This window comes from Hylobates moloch, unplaced genomic scaffold, assembly GCF_009828535.3.
Source record: "Hylobates moloch isolate HMO894 unplaced genomic scaffold, HMol_V3 SCAFFOLD_14, whole genome shotgun sequence".
Taxonomy (NCBI): Eukaryota; Metazoa; Chordata; class Mammalia; order Primates; family Hylobatidae; genus Hylobates; species Hylobates moloch.
The window spans coordinates 32,381,105-32,405,374 of record NW_026652289.1 but is presented as its reverse complement, the minus strand read 5'-3'; the positions used below and the strand labels follow the sequence as shown (position 1 = coordinate 32,405,374).

The 24,270-nt window shown below is 40.7% G+C and overlaps 2 protein-coding genes across 4 annotated transcripts in view; one reads left to right on the top strand and one right to left on the bottom strand.

Annotated features, from left to right (window-relative positions):
* The window catches only part of LINS1 (lines homolog 1), a 33,093-nt gene extending 24,464 nt beyond the window's left edge, over window positions 1-8,629 (bottom strand). The window contains exon 1 of the mRNA XM_032174098.2: window positions 8,608-8,629. The gene's annotated coding sequence lies outside the window, so the exon portion shown is untranslated. The remainder of the gene's footprint in view (window positions 1-8,607) is intronic.
* Window positions 8,630-8,966: 337 nt separating this feature from the next.
* The window catches only part of ASB7 (ankyrin repeat and SOCS box containing 7), a 50,031-nt gene continuing 34,727 nt past the window's right edge, over window positions 8,967-24,270 (top strand). For 2 of the 3 annotated variants that reach the window (XR_009209741.1, XM_032174096.2), the window contains exons 1-4: window positions 8,971-9,538; window positions 9,724-9,822; window positions 16,222-16,342; window positions 18,737-18,998. Coding sequence is in view for 2 of the 3 variants with exons in the window: in XM_032174096.2 (XP_032029987.1) it covers window positions 18,788-18,998 (211 nt within the window). In the remaining variant the exon portion in view is untranslated. Of the gene's footprint in view, window positions 9,539-9,723; window positions 9,823-16,221; window positions 16,343-18,736; window positions 18,999-24,270 lie in introns of all 3 variants that reach the window. The other variant, XM_058427677.1, reaches the window with a different exon arrangement.

The following is a 24,270-nucleotide window of genomic DNA, read 5'->3' as shown; positions in this document are numbered from 1 at the left end:
AATAGTAACTCCTAAAGCTTAACTGTTCACACTGTAAAACAATAGTGCTCAGAATCATTTTCACATGCTATGCAAGATCTAAAATCAAGGTCAATTACTATGCAATTTCCCAATATAAACTAAGATTAATTTTTTCAAAAGATACTCAGCAACTACAGGTTGAAATGTTAATCAGGATAGTGATTTGACTGAATTTTTTAAATTGTATAGTCACCCCTCGGTATCTGTGGGGGATTGGTTCCAAAACCCACCAAGGATACCAAAATCCATGAATGCTTAACTCCCTGGCAAAAAATGGCATAATATTTGCATATAAACTGTGCACATCCTGCTATATACTTTAAATCATCTCTAGATTACTTATAATACCTAACACAATGTAAGTGATGTGTAAATAGTTGTTACACTGTATTGTTTTGATTTGTATTATTTTTATTATTGTATTGTTATTTTTTATTTTTTCTGAATTTTTTTTATCTGAGGTTGGTTGAATCTGTGGATGTGGAAGACGTCGATCCAGAGGGCCGACTATAGTTCCATTTAAGCCCCAGGCCAGCATGGTCATCAGACCTTCAGGGGTCTCTGATTTCGGTTAATGATCATGAATCTTGGGAGATCAAATGTTGTTGGTAGTGCTGCTGTCAGTGACATGGTTTTCTGGAATTGTGAGTTTATGAACACAACAAAGAGCAGTCGTCCCTCAGGATCCGTGGGAGATTTGCTCCAGGACTCTCTGAGGGTACCAAAATCTACAGATGCTCAAGTCCCATATATAAAATGGTGTAGCATTTGCATATAATCTACACACATCCTCCTAGGTATTTTAAGTGATCTCAAGATTACTTAAAATATTTGACGCAGTACATTGTAAATGCTATGTAAATATTTGTTACACTGTATGGTTTAGAAAATAATGACAAGGGGCGGGCCGGGCGCGGTGGCTCACGCCTGTAATCCCAGCACTTTGGGAGGCCGAGGCGGGCGGATCACGAGGTCAGGAGATTGAGACCACGGTGAAACCCCGTCTCTACTAAAAATACAAAAAAAATTAGCCAGGCGTGGTGGCGGGCGCCTGTAGTCCCAGCTACTCGGAGAGGCTGAGGCAGGAGAATGGCGTGAACCCGGGAGGCGGAGCTTGCAGTGAGCCGAGATTGCGCCACTGCACTCCAGCCTGGGTGACAGAGCGAGACTCCATCTCAAAAAAAAAGAAAAGAAAATAATGACAAGAAGAAAAATCCATACATGTTCAGTGCCAACTCTGAGCACAGGGCTGGTTCCCCTGGCAGCCAGCACTCCATGCTGTAGCCAAAATTTTTCCCCAATTCCCTAACTGGGGTTGGTTGAATCCAGGGCAGCAGAACCTACTGGAATGGAATCCGTGGATATGGAAGGCTGACTGTACTTTTAGTTGCTATACCAAACCTGGCAAGCTCCTCATGAAAAATCAGCTATCCACTATTCCTCCTCAGGCATCAACAGTTCATCAACATTAAAGGCACTGTGAATAAGGGTGACTATGACCTTGATTTTACTTTCTCTAAAATAATTCCAACCTTTTACAAATTTAACCCCAAATGGGTCATGGCTGTAAACTTCAAACTTTTAGAAAAAAAATGTAGGAAAAATCTTAGCCATCTGAGGCTAGTCAAAGGGTTCTCAGACTTGACCATAAAAGCATGATCCACAAATGTAAAAACTGATAAACCAGAACTCAGCAAAATTTAAAACTTGCTCTGCAAAAAACCCTAAGAAGATGAGAAGACAAGCTACAGACTTAAAGAAAAATATTTGCAAAGCACATGACTAGTATCTAGAATATATAAAGAACTCCCAAAACTCAACATTAAAAAAAAAATTCAATTACAAAATGGATCAGACATGCACAGACATTTCACCAAAGAGGATATAAAGATGTCAAATAATCACACAGAAAAATGCTTAACCATATTAGCCATTACAGAAATATGAATTAACACTACAGTGAACTACCACTACTAGAAGAGCTAAAAACGACTCCAAGTGCTGGGGAGGATGCTGAGAAACTAGATCTCTCCTCCACTGCTGGTGAGAATGAAAAATGGCACATCCTTTTTGGAAAACAATTTGTGGTTATCTTTAAAAAGATATGTCTATGTTTGAATTCAGAATACAAAAATAATCTATTTTCATGGTCAATATTAAAAGTAAAAAAATTTACTAGTTTTCTTTATATGATGTGGCTACTACATAGACTAATAGACTGGGAAAGTCAATAGTAGGCCTTCCCCTAATTCAACAATAGGTTCAAATCTGACCACAGCCCAAGAGGCTACTTAATCTATTTTGCTCCAGTAATGAAGATGCAGTGACACTTGATGCAGAAGTTGAGGCACCCCAAACCGAGGCTGTCTTCCAAGATTCGGGTTCCCCCCACCAATCAAAACTGAATTTTTAACAGAAAAAATAAAATGGGTCTGGTTAGACAAGAGCACCTTCCTTCCCCATTAAAACAAGTAGGGCAGATATCTTCCAACAGCATGCCATGTGCCAGTATCTTCCCTTTAGTTCCATTCTTCCCTCTCCTCAGTGCCCCAATAGGCTGCAGGAGATTTGGAGTGGGAGGGGCGGAAGGCAGGCTGGACTTTCAAGCTCCAGGAACTGCCAGCTCTCTTTACCTTCAGGGCTAAAGCGGGTGCTGGAGGTTACTGGCCTCCGAGTGCTACACCATCCTTCCTTTTCCTCAAAACAATGGTACTCAAACTGTGTCATGCACTTGACAGGTTTATGAAAGCAGACTGCAGGTCCCTACCCTAGGAGTTTCCCATAAGATAGTTCTGGGGTGGGGCCCAGTAATTTGTATTTCTAACAAGTTTCCAGGTTACTTCTGAGATAGTGAGAATACAAACTCTGTCACATTTGTAAATTGTCTTCCTATTAAACTCTTGTCTTAGGACTCTGAAACAGGCCAGATTTTTTTGGCATGAAGGAAAAGCCTGGCAATCAAGTTATAGATAAAAGACTTAATGCTTAAAAGCATTTTTCTGTCAAAGTGATATACTGGTAACAGCCTGATGATACAGAAGCTAGAAATTATTTCGATAGTGAGGGTAAGAGTCCTCGGCAAGGTTTCCCTTTTAATAAAAAGCAGCCCCCAAATCATTTCTTTTCTAACAAAAAGCGGCCTGAAAAATCAAGCTGCAAGCGTAGATACGCAAGTAAAAGCTTGCATAGGTGAATGCCGGCAGCTGTGCCAATGGGAAAGGGCTACCTGGGGACCAGGCACAGATAAGAATGTAACAAAGAGGAAGCCTGCTGCAATTGGTTAAATCCAAGATGGCCAAAAACTTGACTGAATGCACACTCTTGGCTGCATTATGCCCCTATTACCATCAAACTTCCCTGGGGAAACCACCCACTCCCTGCCACGTACCTGAAGCCATGACAGCTCCAGATTAACCACATTTAGTCAAGAAAAGGGTGGCGCCCTGATTCGGGGAACTGCCCGCCCATTTCCTGGAAACACTCTCCTTTTATCACAGAATATTTGTGCCTTCATCATGCCTATCTGCCTAGGGAGGCCCTGACCACATTACACGCCTCTTTTGAGCACATCCACGCTCCTCTTTTGAGTGTGTACTTGCTTTCACTCTGCAACAAACCTTCTACATTTTCACTGTGGTCTCCCTTTCCAATTCTTTTGTGCAGAGAAGCGAAGAGCCTGACCTGGCCTGCTGGCAACAGTATCTTTCTCAAGCAGCTCTAGTATGTGACACTCCAAAGGCAAATCTTTTCTTTTAAACATAGCACAGATTCATGCTGGACATTAGAGTCATAACGTGTTCATACTAGAAAAAATCTCAGAGATAATTTAGAGATAATTATCAAACTGTAGCATCAGAATTACCTGGAAGGCTTATTAGAACACAAATGGCTGGGCAAACTTTGGAGATTCTGATTTAGTGGGTCTGGGGAGGGCCCAAGAATTGAACCAGGGACTACACCTTGAGAACCACTGCGCAATCTACTTGATTTATTGATGAGGAATCTGAGCTCCTTAGATTTTTATATGCTAATGCTAAGCATTTTTTAAATAAGTGGAAACTCTCCAATGTATCAATATGAATGATACTTTTCTACACTTAATTGCTAAATTATGACTGTATGTTTTAAGTGGTACTTCAGAATGAAATATTTCACTGAAAGGTTTTCCTTAGTCTTCCCCTTTTCCAGTCTATGCCTTGTCCCTTTTCCATCTGCCCCCACAAACCCGCCACCAGTGGCAGGGTGGCGTTTACGAACCGTCTATAGATGTGATACTGTCTAGATTTTACTGAACTCCTAAATTCTGTACACAGACAAGATCTGATTTTTCAATTGATAAAATGAGATTATCTATCTACCTCAGCCAAGTAGCATACTCAAAGATTTGCAAAAATTAAATGGCTTATATGTGAAAACACCTGTACAACTCAAGTAGGAAGATGTCAATATGTCTTTATTTATTAACCTTGAAAGGTTCCTTCCAGCCTCTGGGCCTTGATACAATGCTTCTCCTTCCACCCACTTGCCTTTTTGTTTTAGGCTTAAATATGACTTTCTTTGGCAGGGTAGGTCCTCCGGTGATACTCTGTCTTCCAGCTCTGGTGCCCTGTCTTACAGAATGTGTCACAATTATACTTTAACGATTTGTGCAATGATTTGTATGATTTAGAGTTGTCTGCTTGGTTCTTCCCTAGCTCCTAGCACAGCATTTGATACACAGTAGGTACTTGTATTTGTGGAATACATTCCTGGCTGAAGATTAATTTAGTAGTGTATATGTATCAATCCTAAAATCAGTCCCAAAGTATATTTTAGTACCATTTTGATCTCAAAAAACTTTAAAAACACCATGTAATATTTTAAGTTGTGAATTTTAAATTATAATAAAAATGTAGTATCAAAGAATTATAAACAGTAGTATCCACAGCAGGGATTAAGTTCTGAGCTCATTCAGTCTTTACCGAATGACACATCTGACAACGTACTTGACAGAAGCAACACACATTGAGGTACCACCTTAAAATGGCTATGGTAGAGTACCATAGAAGACCAAAATCCCTTAAATTACCAGGGCAACAACTATAAAGAACTCAAAAGCCTCTAGTTAGCTTCCTTTCTTTCAGCATTCTTTTTGCTGTGATGACCAAGGTCTGAAATACAGTTTCTCTACCCAGCCCCATCTCCTTTTCTGCCAGGTACAGCTGAACTAAGTTGGGCTAACAAGCCAGATGATGGTCTCCAAACTGTGCTGCATCTGTCTTTATGGTGGCCCTCGTTATTACACCAAGATCCCCAGACACCACTTGCAGGCCCAGAACAGTGCCTACTGTCAACTAGAGCATAAACTGCTCATTCTCTCCACCACCAAGTGCTTTATGGGCCAGGACACAGCCTCCTGGGCAGTGGTCCTTGACCCTGGAATCTGACCTTGACACTGACATCACTGGAACATTAGGAAAAAAATCCATGAGCCTTGGACTCCCTGGAGACCAGCTAAATTAGAATTGCTGCAGTGGGGCTGGGGCATTTTTCCAATGATAAAGTCTTTTTCTACTCAAGAAATAAACTCAATTCTGACTGAGTCAGGATTTCATGAATCAAGCTTCATAAATACTTATCCCAAATTATTTCACTTACATGTTGTAAGATGTTCCCATTTTTGTGAGTTTTATATTATTAACAAAGTTAATGGGAAATGAAGTATATCTGTTAAACCCTAATCAATATTAACTTGTTAAAAATATTCCGCAATCTAAACTGCTTTTACATCAATGAAAAGTTATAAAAATTAGCAAATCTGATAGCACCAATTCAATAAAGCAATTTAAAATTATCTAGTAGCACATTCTGTGAAACTTTGACAATATGATGTTACTTGGCTATGATATAATCATGTACTTCAATCATTTGAAAATGTTTGTTTAACTCAAAGGCAGGATTTTAAATGAAAAACAAATGGCCAGAAATACAAATAACTAGGAATTAGGAGACAACTCTGTTTCTAGGCTCTTCACCAACAAGTTCTCAGGCCCCCGTCTCTCTACTTAACTACCATTTAGCAAATACACCACATGAATGGCACGGGTGCTGAGTCTGCTATAAGAATGAATATGTTCTCCACGACAATTTACATATTTATTCATTTCTCTCTCCCTATTTTCCTTCTTTTTGTGAGTTCAAAACTTCTTGACTCTATAATTAGTAAATGTTATAAAACTGAACTTGTACATTATATTTGAACTGTTAAAAAACAAAATTTGAGGCTGGGTGCAGTGGCTCACACCTGTAATCCCAGCACTCTGGGAAGCCGATGCGGGTAGATCACCTGAGGTCAGAGGTTCGAGACCAGCCTGGCCAACATGGTAAAACCCCATCTCCACTAAATATACAAAAATTAGCTTGGTGTGGTGGAGCGTGCCTGTAGTCCCAGGTACTCGGGAGGCTGGGGCAGGAGAACTGTTTGAACCTGGGAGGCGGAGGTTGCAGTGAGCCAAGATCGCACCACTGTACTCCAGCCTGGGCGACAGAAGGAGACTCTGTCTCAAAAACAAAAACAAACAAAATTTGAACAAATTTAAAGATGTAAATGGCTTTTATTAGCAATTCATGAATCTGGCAGCATCTCAACTAAAAATTTAGAAAAGTTGTTCTGATTAGCTGAGCAGAGGTGGGCTGAAAAGGGTTGAAGAAGCAAAAAGAGAATAAAAGACAGACTGGTCATTTCAAAGTTACTTTCCTTATAGAGACAAAATGGAGGAGAGACTTCTTTATCATGCTGGCTCAGGTAAATCAGGCCTCCTTGACTACTTGCTGTGTATCTTCCGGATTTTTTGACAACTGGCCCATTTCTAAGTTGTTTGATTATGTGGCAGCTAGCACCAGCAACTCCATTCTGATTTGGCCTGGTCTGTTGGGCCTAGAGCAGGGGTTTAATCTAAAACAATGACTTCCTATACATTTCATTTAACAACACTAATAAAATACCGCTTTTATTTTATTTGTTTACATTGGAGTCCTGCTGTTAAGAAAAAAAAGAAAAAACGGAGAAATTATGGTAGAGAAAGACTGAAAGCTACTAAAAATTGATAGCATTTAATAGTTCTGAATAAGTTGTTTCTAAGTATAATTCAGCTACCAATTTCAAGGAGAAATGGAAATTTAGAAAGTTGAAATTATGAAATATGATTGCTGGGAAGTATAATGGGACAAAAATTAAAAAGCTGAATCTATCTTCACTGCCACTACTGCACTTTTACTCTGGACAGCTGCAACCGATCCCTTCCAAAGTGGTTGTATCCTGGCCCACCCTACACCCACTTCCTTCTGAAAAACCAATCCACTTTCCTTAGGATACAGTCTAAACTCCTAAACAAGGCTTACCAAGGCCCTTCAAGATCTGACTCCGCGTCTTCTCACCTCTATGCCCCACCCCCCAGTCTCATTACCAGTCATTTTCCCACCACTCTGCTTCAGCTACCCTAGCCTTCTTTCTGGCAGTTCCTGTAAACAGCAAAGCATATTCTAGCACCAGAGGCTTTGCATTTCTAATTCTCTCTGCTGGCAAAATTCTCTCCCTAGATCTTGGCATGGCTGGCTCTTTGTCATTCAGATCGCTGCTCAAATGTCACTTCCTCAGAGACCTTTCGTATCTGTCTTAGTCCGTTTCCTGTTCCTTATAAAATAATTCCTAAAACTCGGTAATTTATAAAGAAAAGTAATTTATTGTCTAGTTTTGGAGGCTGGTAAGTCTAAGACTGACGGACCACATCTGGTGTCAGGAGACAGCACTGCAAAGTATAACGTGGCCAGGGGGCTGAGCAGGCTCACGTGTTGTCAAGTCTCTCCTTAAAAAGTCACCAGTTCTACCTCCATGATAACCCATTAATCCATGAATAGATTAATCCACTCGTGAAGACAGAACCCTCATGATCCAACCACCTCTTAAAGACTCTACCTCTCAGTACTGCCACATTGGGGATTAAATTTCAACATGAGTTTTGAAGGGGACAGATATTCACACCATAGCACTACCTAATACAGCCCATCACGTCCTGGTCAAAATCGATTCCACCATTCTGCTTGATTTTCCTCATATAACCCATCCCTATCTGATAATTTTGTGTTTGTCTCCCCGAAATCACTATCTTGTTCACTGTTGTCTCCCCAAGGACTAGAACAGTGGCCAGTAAACACTTGCTAGATGAATAACGTGCTTAATAAACATCTTGATCAGTCTATCTCGCATTTTCCCCACGACCCCTCTCCATTCATTCACAGGAACCCGCCAACGTTGGTATCCTTTCAGGAAAGTCCTTGGATCGGCATTGCTATCCCAAAGAGAGTCCCTTCTCCCACTTCAGGCGAGGCATTGCCAGCCTGGAAGCTAACGGGGTCTCAAGGACCGACAGCCGCGCCAAGACCAGGCACTTGCGTCTGAGAAGCGCTGAACAGGGGCGGAGAAACTGGGCACCGCTCTACTCGCTTCCTGGAGCCTGCCGCCCTCCCAACCTTAAGCCCTGAACCAGGCTCTCATTTGGCCGCACTCGTGCCTCCCCTGCTGCCAGCATGGCGGCCGGTCCCGGTTACCTGCCTGGAATCTAGCTCAGGCGAACTCTCTTCACGCCGCCATTTGAGGGAATACAAATGCCCGCTCTGGGCCACCGTAGTTCACAGAAAGTACAAGCTGGCACCTCCCCCCGCATGCGCAGAGACCGCCTTCGGCGTATGGTGTCTCTTAGCAACGGCTTTGAGTCCCCCCGCCAGGGGCGGAGCCTCGGAAGCCACCACGGGGAAGCCGTAGGGGGAAGTGAGTGAGACCAATCGGAGACGAATGTCTGCCCCGTTCGGCACGCCTCCCTTAACTGTCGCGAATGCAAAGGCAGCTTTACGGCAGGCAGAGGGCGGGGGCTGCCGGGGGTAAGGAGGAGAGAAGGAAGCAACCAACCAACCAAGTCGTCCCCACTCCCCCCACCCCCACCCATCCCGGACCTGGTTTACGGCTCCAGGCTCAGGCTCCACTGCGGCCGCTGATTGGTTGTTGAAGGCTTGGTCCCATCCCAGTGACCCCAAAGTGCTGGAGGGAGGGGGCGGGGGTGGCCCAGTGCAAAGTGCATCCCGAAAGCCCCCTGTCCGGAGACCCCACGGCTGGCACTTCGGGCCCCGTATGACCTGGGACCTCGCCGTCCCGAGACCTCCTGGGTCCCTCCGTAGCTGGAAGCCTCCGGCCCGGAGCGCGGCAGCCCCCTGCTCCGAGCCCTGGACCGGGACTGCCCCCCCCACCCGAGCAAGGACTTCCTCCCTGCCTCCCTGCACCCCTGCCCCAAGGCTGCCCGGCCGCCGGGATCGCCACCTCCTGCCTTCTCGGCTGTTCGGATGTTCGCCGGGCTGGGGCCGTGAGGCACCGTGGAGGATCAGGAACACCAGGGTCCGGCCCTGCCTGGGGTATTTCTTCAATGGAGAAGTTGGTGAGTGTAGAGGAGGCTGAAAGGAGGAAGAGAAGCAGCAGCTGAGGAGACAGGTAAAGTCCTTTACTTCCCCCGAGAGGAAGAGTGCTGGCTGGGAGGGTAGGAGGCAGGAAAATCTCTGCTTTTTCTTGCCTGCCCTTGCCACTCTCCAGCCCCTTTCCTGAGCTCCCCCTTCTTCACAGCCTCCCCCCCCCCACCCCTGAGGCACTACACCACTCACTGGTTTCTGTTTTTCTAGGTTTGAGCTGGCTGAAGAAGACGCGAAAGCAGGAAGGGGTCTGCCCACCTATCAGAGAAGCAGAAGGCACAGTGCCTCTGACTAGCATCGTCTATAAAGGTAATGAGCCAGCCCTCCCCTCCCCCATTATTTATTCCTGGCCCCTACCTCATTAAGCAGTGGTTTATTTTCAGGGTGGTTGCCTGGGAATGCAACCTTTCCTAACCACCCCCACCCCCACCCCCAGTTTCCCAGGAAAAACAAAAACATTACCCGTGCCTGATACTTAACATTTTACAACTTCTCTGCCCAGGAACGTATTTTCCCACTTTCTCTCTGTACAGTGTGTTTCTGTGTTTTTCATTATCTTTTGGTACACTGTGCCATTTACTCTGCTCTGAGGCTTTGAGACCTTTTTGTAGCTATCCTCCCTTCCTTACTCTCATAGGAATTCCTCAATTCCTTGTTAATTGCTTGTTAATTCTGAATGACTTTTTTAATTAAACCACAATTTACTGTTTTCCCCCTTACTCTTTCCTATCACCTTTCTTCTACCTGTATCAGAAAAATCTTTTGAGTTGTCTAACTGACAACGATTTGGTAGAGAAAGGTAAATTATTGGCCTGAGATTTATGAGTTTCGGAAAATAGTTTGATTTTATTTCCTACTAGAAAGCCAAACTCTGTACCTTAAGAGTGTGAATGGTATGAAGGCAACATTATTACCCTGAAGCACTTAGGCGTAATTAACTCTTTGGGATTTCTGTGTGTTTGTGTGTGACAAATGTGGATGGGCTTTGAAACTTATAAAGATACAATGTTTCTTACACCTCAGATTTTCTAGAAGAACTTTTAAAAATTTACGCAATATATTATTAATAGTTTGGCTCAGGAATTTAAAAACAAAGGAACCTTTTGGTGTGTTTGCATATCTGGGTCTTAATTTTAGCACTCTATAAAAAAGATTTCTCATTTTAAAACCTTTACATAGAGTTTGCTGGATTGAAATTTAAGCATCTAATTCATGTGATCACATTTCTGCTGCCATATTTTGTTGCTGCTTCTGAAAATGCTCTGAAAGTAAACTTAGGACGTTAGTGTAATTCCTAAAGAGGGGATATAAGCATGGAAATTATACAAGGTTTAATTCCAAAATTTGCCAAATGAATGACTTTTGTAACATCCAGTAGCAAAAGTATAAAGTGACTTGTTAATCTGAGTTATTTTAATATCCCAGATTGTTTAGGGAATTTTTGTTAAAAGGAAATGTTTAAAATAGCAGAAGTTAATATTTTTGATTTCCTATGTTCCACTGGACTTTCTGCCCTCCACAAAAAGAAATTAGTATCTTTACTGATTCTGTTAATTCTTAAGACATAGCTAAAGAGATAAAGACATAGCTTTTAAGGGGATCTGAGGTATGCATATTCTTGAGACATGGAACTGCGTGCCAAAAGAAGAGATTCTAAGGAGTAGGATTTAGAATCAGTATCTACCAATGACTGTTCCCTGGTGAAAACTTAGGGCAGCTTTTGTATGTATATGTAGGGAATCAGGAGTACTTGACTACATCGTATCAGTAAAAGCTAAGCGGAAATCTTTAAAGGCTACTTTTTATTATGTAAGTATGGAAGTTGCCAGGGAGATGGCCTAATGATTACTTCAGAACTTTTAAAAAATGCTAAAATATTTGAAGTATGTTTTAAAGATCAAAATGAAGTACGGTGTTTTGTATTCAAGCTTCTCAGTCAAATATTTTTTCAGCTTTAGATTTAACTCTAGGATGCTTTCATTTCTAAGGAGTAGTTTCACCTGAGATGATAAGGGAGGGAGTCTGTGGCTAGTTCAGCATATAAGGTAAGAGAGGATAAGGCTTTACTCTGGCTCTCAGCCAGTTCATTCTCATTGCTTAAATAATATTTCATGGATCATCTCACCTTATAATAGTTTTTCTAAGATTAGGGAATATATGTAAATCGTCATCATCTGTCATGTTTCTAATATCAGAATGACTGAGGGTATTTGGTTTAGATTATACCAGGCATTTAGAATATTTAATTTGGGTATTTATTTACCAACATGGCTAGTTAGGTAGCTTACATTTTTTTAACCTGGCAGTTAGCTTTGTATTCTATTGCCAATCATGTGGCCTAAAAAAATCCAATTTATTTGGTCACCAAATATAGATTTATAATCACATAGGGAGAATAATTGATTTTAATTGAAGATATGCAATGATGCATCGTTAGTATACTGTGGCCAGTACTTACATTCTTTACACATAAAGTGATGTCATTGACAATTATTTAATACTGTGACACATACAGTATCTTTAATTTGTTCACATTTAACTTTGGTGACATAGAGATACACACCATCCCTAAAAAGTCTAAAGCCAGATATCATTCATATTGGCATATCTATTACCTGACTTTCAGCCTTCCACTTCATAATCAACTGAATGCACTCCTTACATAGGATGATTGTCTCTTTTCTTGCAAACTTCTAGGAACTGCCACATGAGGCTGCAAAGATGGTGTTGGCAGAGCTAGGTTAATAAGATAATATTGACAGGACCTCATCGTTATAATACTTGTGATTTAAGCTTTGAGTTGGGTCTGGATAAGTGAATTCTAAAATTTCTTCTGTTGCTTCATCCACACTTCATGAAAATTATTGGTTTCTCTGCTGGAATTTATGTGGGTCATGGATAGGTTGTGCGTGGTAATCCTTATGTTATATGGAGGCCTAGTAATTTGGAGGAAATACTAATACCTTTATTTGTTTTGGATCATAACCACTATGCTATACTTTGTTGAGTGACACTAAAATAACACTTATACTTTGTTTTGGGTTCCAGGCTCCTGATCGTATCAGTAGAGCTTGTGAACAGGCGTCTCAGCCATGTTCTCCGTTTTGGTAGGGCCGTGTAGTGTTTTTGCATCCATGTTCCCTCTTAGATCTTGTGAATGTGAACCACTGAAGGATTTTTTTTTTTTTCAGACCCAGTGTCATCAGAGTTGCTGATTGCATTTATTTTCATACCAGCATGTATTTTTGTTTACTTTGCAAAGAAATGCTATTTCTTTCTTTGAGTAGCAAGCCAATATCTAGTTTCTAAGTTTACGTGACATCAGAAAGCACAGTTCAGTTTACATCACTTAATCAAAAATATGTGGACTTGTAATGATAATAATATGCAAAAAGTCATTAATGTCTAATCATTTATGCCAAAGGAAATTTGGGAAATGTGGTCAAATTTGGTGAAGGTTTTGTAACTTTGGACAGGTCTTAAGCATATTTTGTTTTATGTTTATTTTATTCTTCGTGCTGTTCTATCATATAGACTTTTAACTATGTGAAGCAAGAAGTTTTGGGTTTCACTAAATGAACTTCACTTGGCATCTATATGGAAATTAGATGGTAATGTATTTGAATTTCTAAATTAGTAGTTTTTAATGTGGTCAATAGTATTAAAGCTTAGAAGCCGAGATTGTTTTCTTTTGACCTCGAGTGGAAAAGAAAGTCTTCCTTGTTTGTATGCTTTTTTTTTCCTTCTGACTGTGAAACCTAGAATAGAATTTCTGAAGATCATACCCTCAGAGTATCAGTAGCTCCTGAGTCCACAAAAACATAACTAAACGTACATAACTTAGAAAATTACCTGCTGGGCGGGCGCGGTGGCTCACACCTATAATCCTAGCACTTTGGGAGGCCGAGGCGGGCGGATCACGAGGTCAAGAGATTGAGATCATCCTGACCAACATGGTGAAACCTCGTCTCTACTAACAATACAAAAATTAGCCGGGCGTGGTGGCACGCTCCTGTGGTCCCAGCTACTCAGGAGGCTGAGGCAGGAGAATCGCTTGAACCCTGAAGGCAGAGGTTGCAGTGAGCCGAGATCCCACCACTGCACTCCAGCCTGGCAATAGAGCGAGCCTCTGTCTCAAAAAAAAAAAAAAAAGAAGAAGAAAATTACTTCCTTTGCTATATTCCTTTTTTGTTTTATTGGTGACTTCCATGAGCTATCAGTTTTTTAATAAACTCCCTGAGGGAAAATAGGCTTTCTTCCATTCTCATCTTCCTCTGTTGTTTTTTAATAGACATCTTTACCACTGGATATTGTGTTTGCTTTTCAGCTCCATAGTCTCTTCTTCATTTATACACGTGACTAGCTCTACGCTGTCAGGCGCAGCTCTTATAGAGTAACACCAAGAGGAAATTACTTGTTGATGCTTTTGACTATTTGGGGGTCTTCTGTAATAAATTATTGTCTGTCATAATTCAAAGCAGTGCAGCTGACGGGGATCATGTGTGCATGATGTGTGTGTATGTTTTTTTCTGGTAAACACTGATGCACTAGTACATGCAGGGAGTTCTTTTTTGGTTTAAACCTGTGGTTATTGTTTATAGCACTTGGTATTTTCAGAAAAAAGAAAAATAATCTTAAAACGACTGGAATTTTAAAAAATTCATTTTAAGTATGCAGAACTCTATTGGAATACCACCCGGAGGTGCTACCTGTGGCCAGACCCTATCGCTGTGCCAAGTACATGTCAAGCGTTCCGTAGATATTTGTTTGTTTGACTGAAGGAGCTCGTGGAATTACCACAAGTTGCTACTGCCTGTGAATCTTTCTTGTGGGGAGAAATAGTTTCGCCACTTCATCTTTTACCACCAGGCCTTTTCTTGATATTATTAATAAATTAACACTGTTTCCTATTCTACTCAGCTCTCATGCCCTCTTCCCTGTCACTTCCAGCTGCCTCCGTGGAAGTGGCAATGGATAGTTGGAAGCCAGCAACAACTACAAGGATTCTTCAGGCTTGAAGCTATGTTGGGTCATTTTTACTTCTTATGGGAAGTAAGGGGTGCTGAGGACACACTTAGAAGTGAGATGTCCAGTGATATTCACTCTTGAAATGTAGATGTAGCTCATGTGACAAGTGGTGGCATATTCATTTGTGGCAATGTGTGAGGCTCATCATTGGAGACACTGATTTGCATTTTAAAATAAACTTTATTATAGGAAAGCTTTGGATTTACAGAAAAATTACAGAGGCTGTGCAGAGTTCCTACATGCTCTATACTCAGTTTCTCCTATTAACATCTAATATTAACATATATGTTTGTTAACCACCTTGAGGAGGGACTATCTGTACAAATTATTTGGAATTCTGAACAACAGGTGTGTTTCTCCCCTCTTTATTGATGGAATCAGTTATTTGTATCAATGTGAACTCTTGATATCCACTTTGTACTTTGTCGTCTGGTACTATTTTAAGTATTGCTGCAGTTGTTCCCTCTTTGGCTATTGAGGGATCTTTCAGTTGGCTCCTGTGTCCCTTTGACCTCCCCCACCGTGGTGTCTTTCTTTGAGCACCTCCTTACTTACTTTCTGGCACCGTGTGATGTTCTGGTCTTAGAATCGGCCATTTGTATAAGGATTGCTTTGCTTGTTTCACAGCTTGTTTCGTAGGAGTTGTTCTGATCTTGTCGGCCTCATTTATTTAGAAATAATAATAGAATTTTAAAACAAATTTTATTTCCAAGGGCAAGTTGGCAAACTCTTTACCTTCCTTGAAGAGGTTTGACAAGGAAAAGTAGATGAGAATAGAGAGAAAGAGAGAAGTGGACTATACCAATTTGGATTGGTTGAAAATTCTGGTGTGCAGCCAGCAGGACATACAACTGCCGCGGGCCAGGTTGCTAAGTGGCCCGACCTTTTCTTGTCTGAAGGTTTAAGTGATGCTCACCCACCATCAGGGAATGAGGTAGTAGTTCTCCCAATATGTAATTCCTAGAGTTTTGTGTGGAAGTCACTTTGTGTCCTTAACCTTGTTGGAATTAACAGAGCTGGAATTTAATTGACACAAAGAAAGATCCCTTTTCTTTTAGTTGTAGAGAGAGTTTATTCAGAATTCACATGGGGAACCTGGCAAAGCTGTTGTTAATGTTTTATCTAGTTTGGTGTATGCATAAAGGAATGACAATTTCAAAGTGATTGACTTGATGCCTTTAGGGCACATGAAGAAAAAGCATTTAAAGACACAGTCTCCTTTTAGTTGTCATAGATTTTATTTTAACCCAGGCCACCTACTATATTTAATGCACACGTATTCTCATTTAAGTTCTGTTTAGAAAGTGCAGGTGACTAATTGTGTCAGTTAAAAAGTAATTCAGATAAAGCAAGTCTGAAACTGTATTCTCAATAGAGGAAAATGAAGAATCTATGCTTGCATCCAAATTCCAAATATGTGATTTATTTATTTTTTTTAATTTGCTCTTTCTCAAATAGCTGCATTTTGGGGGGAAAATCCTGAAACTAAATCGTATTTATTGGAGATGAACATATGTATCAAGATTATTTTCTGTAAGAGTTGATCTGAGTTCTTTCTCTGCTCCATAGATTTATTGTAAAGCACTGAAGTTTCAGTTCATCAAAAGGTAGACGATGCAGACAGCTATGATTATTATTTTAAGGAATTTTCCCATGATTGTTATTCTGATTTGTTTTTAGGTTAAGAAGGCTTTTTGCCCTGCAGCCTGGACATACTTTGAAGCCCCTCCCCACGATGCTGTCTGTGCACGATGGTTATTAGGCAATCCATACATCAGGAGAAAGGACACTCTTCCGTAAGGTGAGTTGCCTCAGGGTCGTCAGTCATCTGTGTTGTTCTGGGGGAAACTCATTTAACTTTTGCTTCTCTCTTAGATCAGTTAATGTATACTAAATACAGCACTCACTAAAGAAAACTTTTACTTCTCTCTTAGATTAGTTAATGTATACTAAATACAGCACTCACTAAAGAACACCCAGGTTTGTTTTGATGTTGTTTCAGTCTTTTTCTTGCATGGTAGACCTCGTTTAAGTGCCAACATAATCACTTAATTAAAAAGAAAATCTGTTAAGGATGATTGTGAGCATAGTAAGTTTCCATTAATTCCTTCGGATGGTCTTCAGCATTTTCTCTTGTAACTGAGAATAAGCAAAAACCCTATTCTGAAAGGATTCTCATTTTAAAATTTCTAAGAAGGGACAATTTTTGTGAAGGAATTGAGAGAAGAAATAAGAGGCAATCTTGTGGCCGGGTGCGGTGGCTTAAACCTGTAATCCTAGCACTTTGGGAGGCCAAGGCTAGTGGATCACGAGGTCAGGAGATCGAGACCATCCTGGCTAACACAGTGAAGCCCCATCTCTACTAAAAATACAAAAAAATTAGCCAGGCATGGTGGCAGGCGCCTGTAGTCCCAGCTACTTGGGAGGCTGAGGCAGGAGAATGGCGTGAATCCGGGAGGTGGAGGTTGCAGTGAGCTGAGATCTCGCCACTGCACTCCAGCCTGAGTGACAGAGCAAGACTCTGTCCCAAAAAAAAAAAAAAAGAGGCAATCTTGTTTATTCCTATATTTCTCTGAGGAAATGGCTATTTGTAGAAGTAGCTTGATATTTTTAAATTTGAGCTCTTAGTCATGATACTTATGAGTAGGTAATGACACCATTTTCTAGGTATAAAACAACATAGGATATTTGTGTTCTTAAGTTGTAATGATTTGACTTAAGTTAGGCCTAAGTTTACCTTTGTACAGTCTGTAATAAGTTTTGCAAGATAAATGATTGTTGGTAGCAAGATTATCCTGATATGTCTAACCTACATATGAGAACAGAAATGTCTTTAAAGGGCTTCATCACAGTTTAAAAATGTTTAGAAACAAAGGGACTACTAGTTAAGAGATGAGTCTAATCTATTCCTTCCGGTTAGCACACCTGGAGTGGCTTTCCAGAAGCTTATTAGTTTTCTGTATGTAGTTAAAAGCTTAAAAACACACTAAAAATGTTTTTGTATACACATGTGAGATGCAACTTTTTACCATTTCACTTTGGACTGTTACTGTTTCCATGAAGGAGGTCTCATTTTACTTTCTTATTTTAATTTTTGAGACAGGGTCTTGCTCTGTATCCCAGGCTAGAGTGCAGTGGCACAATCACAGCTCACTGCAGCCTCCACCTCCCAGGCTCAAGTGATCCTCCTGCTTCTACCTGCCGAGTAGCTGGGACTGCAGGTGCACACTACCATGCCTGGCTAATTTTTTAATTTTGTAGAGACAGGGTCTCACTGTGTTGTCCAGGTTGGTCTTGAACTCCTGGGTTCAAGTGATCCCTTCTGCCTTGGCCTCCCAAAGTGCTGGGATTACAAACGTGAGCCACTGTGCCTGGCTAGATATTTCATTGTATATTGGGTTTTAGTACAGTCCTCTTTTGTGTCCTATTAGAGAGCATGAGAATTCACTGTACTACTTTTCCTTTTAGTAATTTTATCATGTGGTTAATCACCAGATTGTTTAGATTCTTTTTTTTTTTTTCTTTTAGACAGAATTTCACTCTGTTGCCCAGGCTGGAGTGCAGTGGCACAATCTCAGCTCACTGAAACCTCCACCTCCCAGGTTCAAGCAATTCTTGTGCCTCAGCCAGTCAAATAGCTGGGATTACAGACATGTGCCACCACACCCGGCTAATCTTTGTATTTTTGGTAGAGACAGGGTTTCACCATGTTGGCCAGGCTGGTCTTGAGCTCCTGGCCTCAAGTGATCCACCTGCCTTGGCCTCCCAAAGTTCTGGGATTATAGGCATGAGCCACTGTGTCTGGCCTGATTGTTTAGATTCTTAAGGTTTTGAAATATGTTGCTACTTTTTTTGTTGTTGTTTTTTTGAGATGGGGTCTTGCTCTGTGGTCCAGGCTGGAGTGCAGTGTTGCTATCGTGGCTCACTGCAGCTTTGATCTCCTGGGTTCAGGTAATCCTCCCACCTCAGCCTCCCGAGTAGCTGGGACTGATCCCCTGGGCTCAGGTGATCTCCCACCTCAGCCTCCTGAGTTGCTGGGACTATAGGCGTGAACCACCACGCCAGGCTAGTAGTATGCACTGTCATTAGTAAGGTTTACTGATTTAGCAAATGGAATGTTCTGTGATAGTTAACAGACACAGTATCAGGAACCAGTTATTCTAAATTTTACATTTTCTACCTTCTCTTCTTAAAGGCTGATGCCCGTAACCTAATGCATCCTTTGTAAAAAGTGGACTCAGCTAGGATGTTACACCATCATTGTCGAAGGAACCCTGAACTCCAGGAAGAGTTGCAGATTCAGGCTGCGGTGGCTGCTGGGGATGTCCACACGGTGCGAAAGATGTTAGAACAAGGCTATTCTCCAAATGGCCGAGATGCTAATGGCTGGACTCTGCTTCATTTCTCTGCAGCAAGAGGAAAGGAAAGATGTGTTCGGGTTTTTCTAGAACATGGAGGTGAGTTTTGTAGAAGCAAATCTTTTTCCCCATGGAGAAACATAAATTATGTTTAGTTTAAAATGTGTCTGTAATTTTTAATGCTTCTCTTCTGTTAATACTCAACATCTTATTCTCTGTCCTTTGTGAAGATTTGCTGTAAGTGTGCCTTTTTGTTTAAAACCAGATTGTTTAAAAGATCAGTTTTATGAATGGATTCTTTTCCCTGAAACTGTAGTTTCTGTACAGCCAGGTTTGCCCAGGTTATTTCAGCTAAGCAGCCTTTCTTCAGGTTGTCCAGTTGCTTTTGTTTCAGAAGCAGAAGTGGCTGTGGTATACCCATAATTAGAGAATTGCACAAGTTTCCCCTGTTGATTATTGCTCAAGCGTATAGACTGAGCACCAGTCCTTCAAACATCATGGCCTACTGATACCCTATCCTTATCTTTTTGTTTTAGATGCTTTCCTTTGTTATTTTAGAGCACTTGTTTTTTCCAGAAACTGTACATAGTTTGTAGGTATACTATAAGAAGACTGGTTATCTGAGATCTAATTTTGTATAAATATATGCAATTGGAAACTATATTTGACATATTAATGTTTTTGCTTTGAAAAACTGTTGATTCCCATGGTTTTTAAACCAATGATTTTCCAAAACTACTTTCTCCAGTTGAATTTCAGCCTACTTTATTTTCCTAGAGATAGATTTTTTATATATTTTATCATGTATACCCACATTATCTCTGTAAATTATGGTTGCAAGCAGCTTGGTTGGGGACTCAAATTACATACTTGCCATTCTAGGACTTTAATTGCTCTTTAGAAGTGATTTGGTTTCCTTCCTAAGGTGCACTTTGTTACAAAACTAGCCAAACTTACTTGCATTTTGAGGTGCAGAAAAGTGCTGGAAGTTCTAGAATTCTTATGAGGGTTGTGTGAATAATATGAATATATGAATACAAAGGCTAACAGGATGGACTGATTGCAGGGCGTGCAGACACTGAGACTAGAAGTAGCCACATGGCCCAGGGGTCCTGAAATGGGAACTATATGCCTGAAATAGTTGACCATTGTCAGAACCCAGAAATTCTCTGGCCTGTGCCTACTTTGTAGCTTGTCTTCCATGTAATTTCACCTTACAACACGAAAACCTCAGTTCTGAAGTTGATGAAAGGGAAATAGAAGTGGAATGCCAGGAAAAAGATCTGTAAAAACTAAAAGGTGGGTATAAAGTCAGAACGGTTAAAATTCTATGCAGGGCTTCGTAACATTAAGACCAAGATCAGTGCTCACAATGTTTATTCCACCTAGTCCTGTTGCTTTTCATTCTGCCAGCCTTACTTTAAAAAAAGTTAATAAAAGTTCTGTTATTCAAGTAATGCATGAATATTGTCTTTTTCAAACAAAGCAAATCTTCAGTTAAATTATACCAATAAAGCCAAAGTCCCCTTTGACTAACCCCTAATCCTTGTCCGTCTGCCTCTGTGTGGATGTAACTGGGTATACATTTGGTTTAGTGCTTATCCTTCTAGAGTATTTCCTGACACTATAACATGGACTCATAGAAATTCAGTCATATGGTCAAGCGTGGTAGCTCACGCCTGTAATCCCAGCACTTTGGGAGGCCGAGGTGAGTGGATCGCCTGAGGTCAGGAGTTCGAGACCAGCTTGGCCAATGTGGTGAAACCCCATCTCTACTGAGAGTAAAAAAAATTAGCTGGGCATGGTGGCAGGTGCCTATGATCCCAGCTACTTGGGAGACTGAGGCAGGAGAATCACTTGAACCCAGTGGGTGGAGGTTGCAGTGAGCCAAGATCATGCCACTGCACTCCTGCCTGGGCGAAATTGTGAAACTCTGCTCAAAAAAAAAAAAAAAAAAAGAAAAGAAAAGAAAAATTCTGTCGTATTATGTTGTGATGTTGTGTGTGGTTTTGAACATCAGTGATAATACTGACTGTATAATTCTACAACTGTTGTTTTTTATACAACTACGTGACTTAAAGACTTTTTAATAGCAGGAGTCTGCAAACTTGTTCTGTAAAAGGCCAGATAGTAAACATGATAGGCTTTGTGTGCCATACTGGCTTTTCTAACTACCCAGCTCTGCTGTCGTAGCCTGGAAGCAGCCACAGATAGTATGTAATCTAATGGGTGTGGCTGTGTTCCAATAAAACTTTATCAAAACCAATGGTGGGGGGAAAGAAAGAAAAAACCAGTGAGGGGCTTAGGGGCTGTAGCAGGGGTGTCCAATCTTTTGGTTTCCCTGGGCCACACTGGAAGAAGAATTGTCTTGGGCCACGAATAAAATGCACTAACACTAACAATAGCTGATGAGCAAAAAAGCTAAAAAGTCTTATAATATTTTAAGAAAGTTTGTGGATTTGTGTTAGGCTGCATTCAAAGCTGTCCTGGGCTGCATGCCCGCTGTGGGCTGCAGGTTGGACAAGCTTGGGCTATAGTTTCTGAATCTTTCTCTCTGTACATATGTATGTATCTAGTTACATGCAGCATAAGAACATTTTGCTCAATCATGGACCCCATTTACAATGGTGGTCCCATAAAATTATAATACCGTGTTTTACTGTACTTTTTCTATAGTTACGTACACAAATGCCATTGTATTACAGTTGCCTACAGTATTCAGTACAGTAACATGCTGTACAGGCTTGTGGCCTAGGAACAGTAGGCTATATGATATAACCTGGGTGTGTAGTACGCTGTGCCATCTAGGTTTGTGTGAGTGCATTTTATGATGTTCACACAAAAGCGAAATCACTTAACAACCTAGTCCTCAGAATGTATCCCTGTTGTTAAGCAGTATATGACTATATCTATGTATATTTTAATAGCTTTATTGAGATGTAATTCACATGCCACAGAATTCACTCATTTAAAGTGTACAGTTAATGGCTTTTGGCATATTCATAGAGTTGGATATTCATCACCACAGTCAATTTTAAAACATTTTCATTACCCCCAAAGAAACCTTCTATCGGTTCTATTAATACATATTGATTCACTCTTCTTTTCAGCTGCTGAGTATAGTATTGATAGGTATGGATATACTATCATTTGTTTATTCTCTTTTATTTTTTGAGAATGGCTGAAATTTTCACAGCAGGAGATTTTGTTTTTTTGAAAAGATAGTGCATACATACATGGTTAAAAAGCAAATTAAAGCTACTATAGACTGATCAATGAGGGGCATATCTCTAACTTTTCGCCCCAGTCCCTTACTCTTCTTCCTGGAGGCCATCTCTTTCACTGGTGTCTTTTTACCATCCAGAGATAGTCTATGCATGTAGGCAGAAATATTTTTCCATTTTCTACCTCGTAGCCAGCTCTCTTTTTAAAATGTTCTGTTCCACCTCTTGATTTTTTCACATAACAGTTAATTCAGTGATAATTCCTTATCTGCATAGGACTGTGTCTCAGATTCCATCGTATGGATGTAATTTATTTATACTTACTTTCTATTTTTGGACATTTTAAGTTTTCATTTTTCTGCTACTAGAAACATTACAGAGAATGTCCTTGAATGATCATGTTACATTATGTGAGAGTTTATTTCTTGACTAACTCCTAGAAGTGCATTTGCCAAGTCAAAAAATTTTTTATGGATATTGGCAAGTTGTCCTCCGAAGAGATTGTCATCATTTTATGTCCTTACTGACTGGGCAGGATGGTGCCTGTTCACCTGCCTTTGCTAGTGATGTACTTAACAGATGGTTTTTCTCTTTCCTGGTGTGATATGCCTGCCTCTCTCTCTTTTTTTTTTTTTCTTCGAAAGAATGACATATGAGTAACAAACATTGCAAGACTGGGCTTTTTGTCTTACTGATTTGTTGGAATTGTTTATATATTCTCCTTTGTTGTATGTTGCAATGTCTTCTCTCTTTTTGTAGTTTTTTTTTTCACATTCTTGTTTTTGTTGTCGGGCAGAAGTCTACATTTTAATGTAGGTGAATTATGGTTTTCTTTAGCCTTATAGTTTGTGCCCTTGGTGTCTTGTTTAGGAAATATACTGCAGGGTCATTATTTGCCTTTATTTTCTTCTAAAATGTTTTATGATATTTAGCTTTTTAATCTGTTCAGAATTGGCTTTGGTGTATATGAGGTAGCCTGGTACAGTTTCACTTTTTTCCCATAAAGATAGCCTAAATCATGCCTTCTTTCTTCATTACTGTGCACTAGGTCAGATATAAGGTTTTCATATATGTATGGTTCCATTTCTGAGTTTTTATTTAAAACAACAAATATTTTGGATAAGCCCTATATTTGTTTTTATATAGCACCTTCTACCTGATACCCTTTCTCTAGTAGAATAAGAGATTCAGAAAGTGTTTCACCTAGTATATTATGAATCAACTTAGAAAAATTAGTAGAAGAAAACACCTACTGCCCCACTTGCTTATGGCCACTTGTGGTGCTTAGGCGTGCCCTGTATTTAGTGCTGGCTTCTGACCTCTAGATCAGTGTAGCTAACTGTGTGTTTAACCTCTGCACTCTCATGGCTCATAGACATCGCCAGCACAGCGCGGGCTGTGTTCGTTCTCACCACGGTGTTCATTCTAGGAAGTGTCACCACAGCCTCTGATTGCCATGCCAGAAATCTAGAAACCATCTTTGGTACCTTTTCCTTACCTCTAATATGACTGATTGCTAAGTCTTATTGATTCTGCCTCCTGAAAAGTTGTCAGATCTTTTCACTTCCTTTCCCTGGAGATGCTACCCCATTTTTGGGACAGGAAACATTCCTCACCAGGACTGTTACAGTGGTCTCTTCCATCCCTGCCTCCAGTCTTGCCCCCTCCCAACCAGTCTCCAAATAATGTGACCTGTTAAAATGGAAATAAAAATATTTCCTTTTAAAAATCCGTAATTGGTTTCCCATTTCTCTTAGGATGATATTCAAAGTTTATAATGTGATCCACATGGCCCTGCAATACCTGGCTCCTCTTACCTTTCCAGCTGCTGCTTTGAGCCACAGCCCGTCTGCATTCTTTCAGAGTCACTGAGTGCAAAGGTTTTGGCCTGGGACCCTCTTGGGTCACTCTTCTGCTCACTCCCCACCGCTGCCCCATCACCTTGCTCTGCCTGCTTCTCTCTCAGCTCTCACTGATCATTTTCTCAGGGAAGCATTCTCTTACCAGCCAGACCAGGTCACCTAGGCTCCTTATATATATCCCTGCTATGTGATACTATTGTTCCCTGTGTGACGTTATCCCTCTGTTATATGATATTATTGTTCCCTGTACCTTTTTATTATTACAGCTATCATAAGCATAATGAG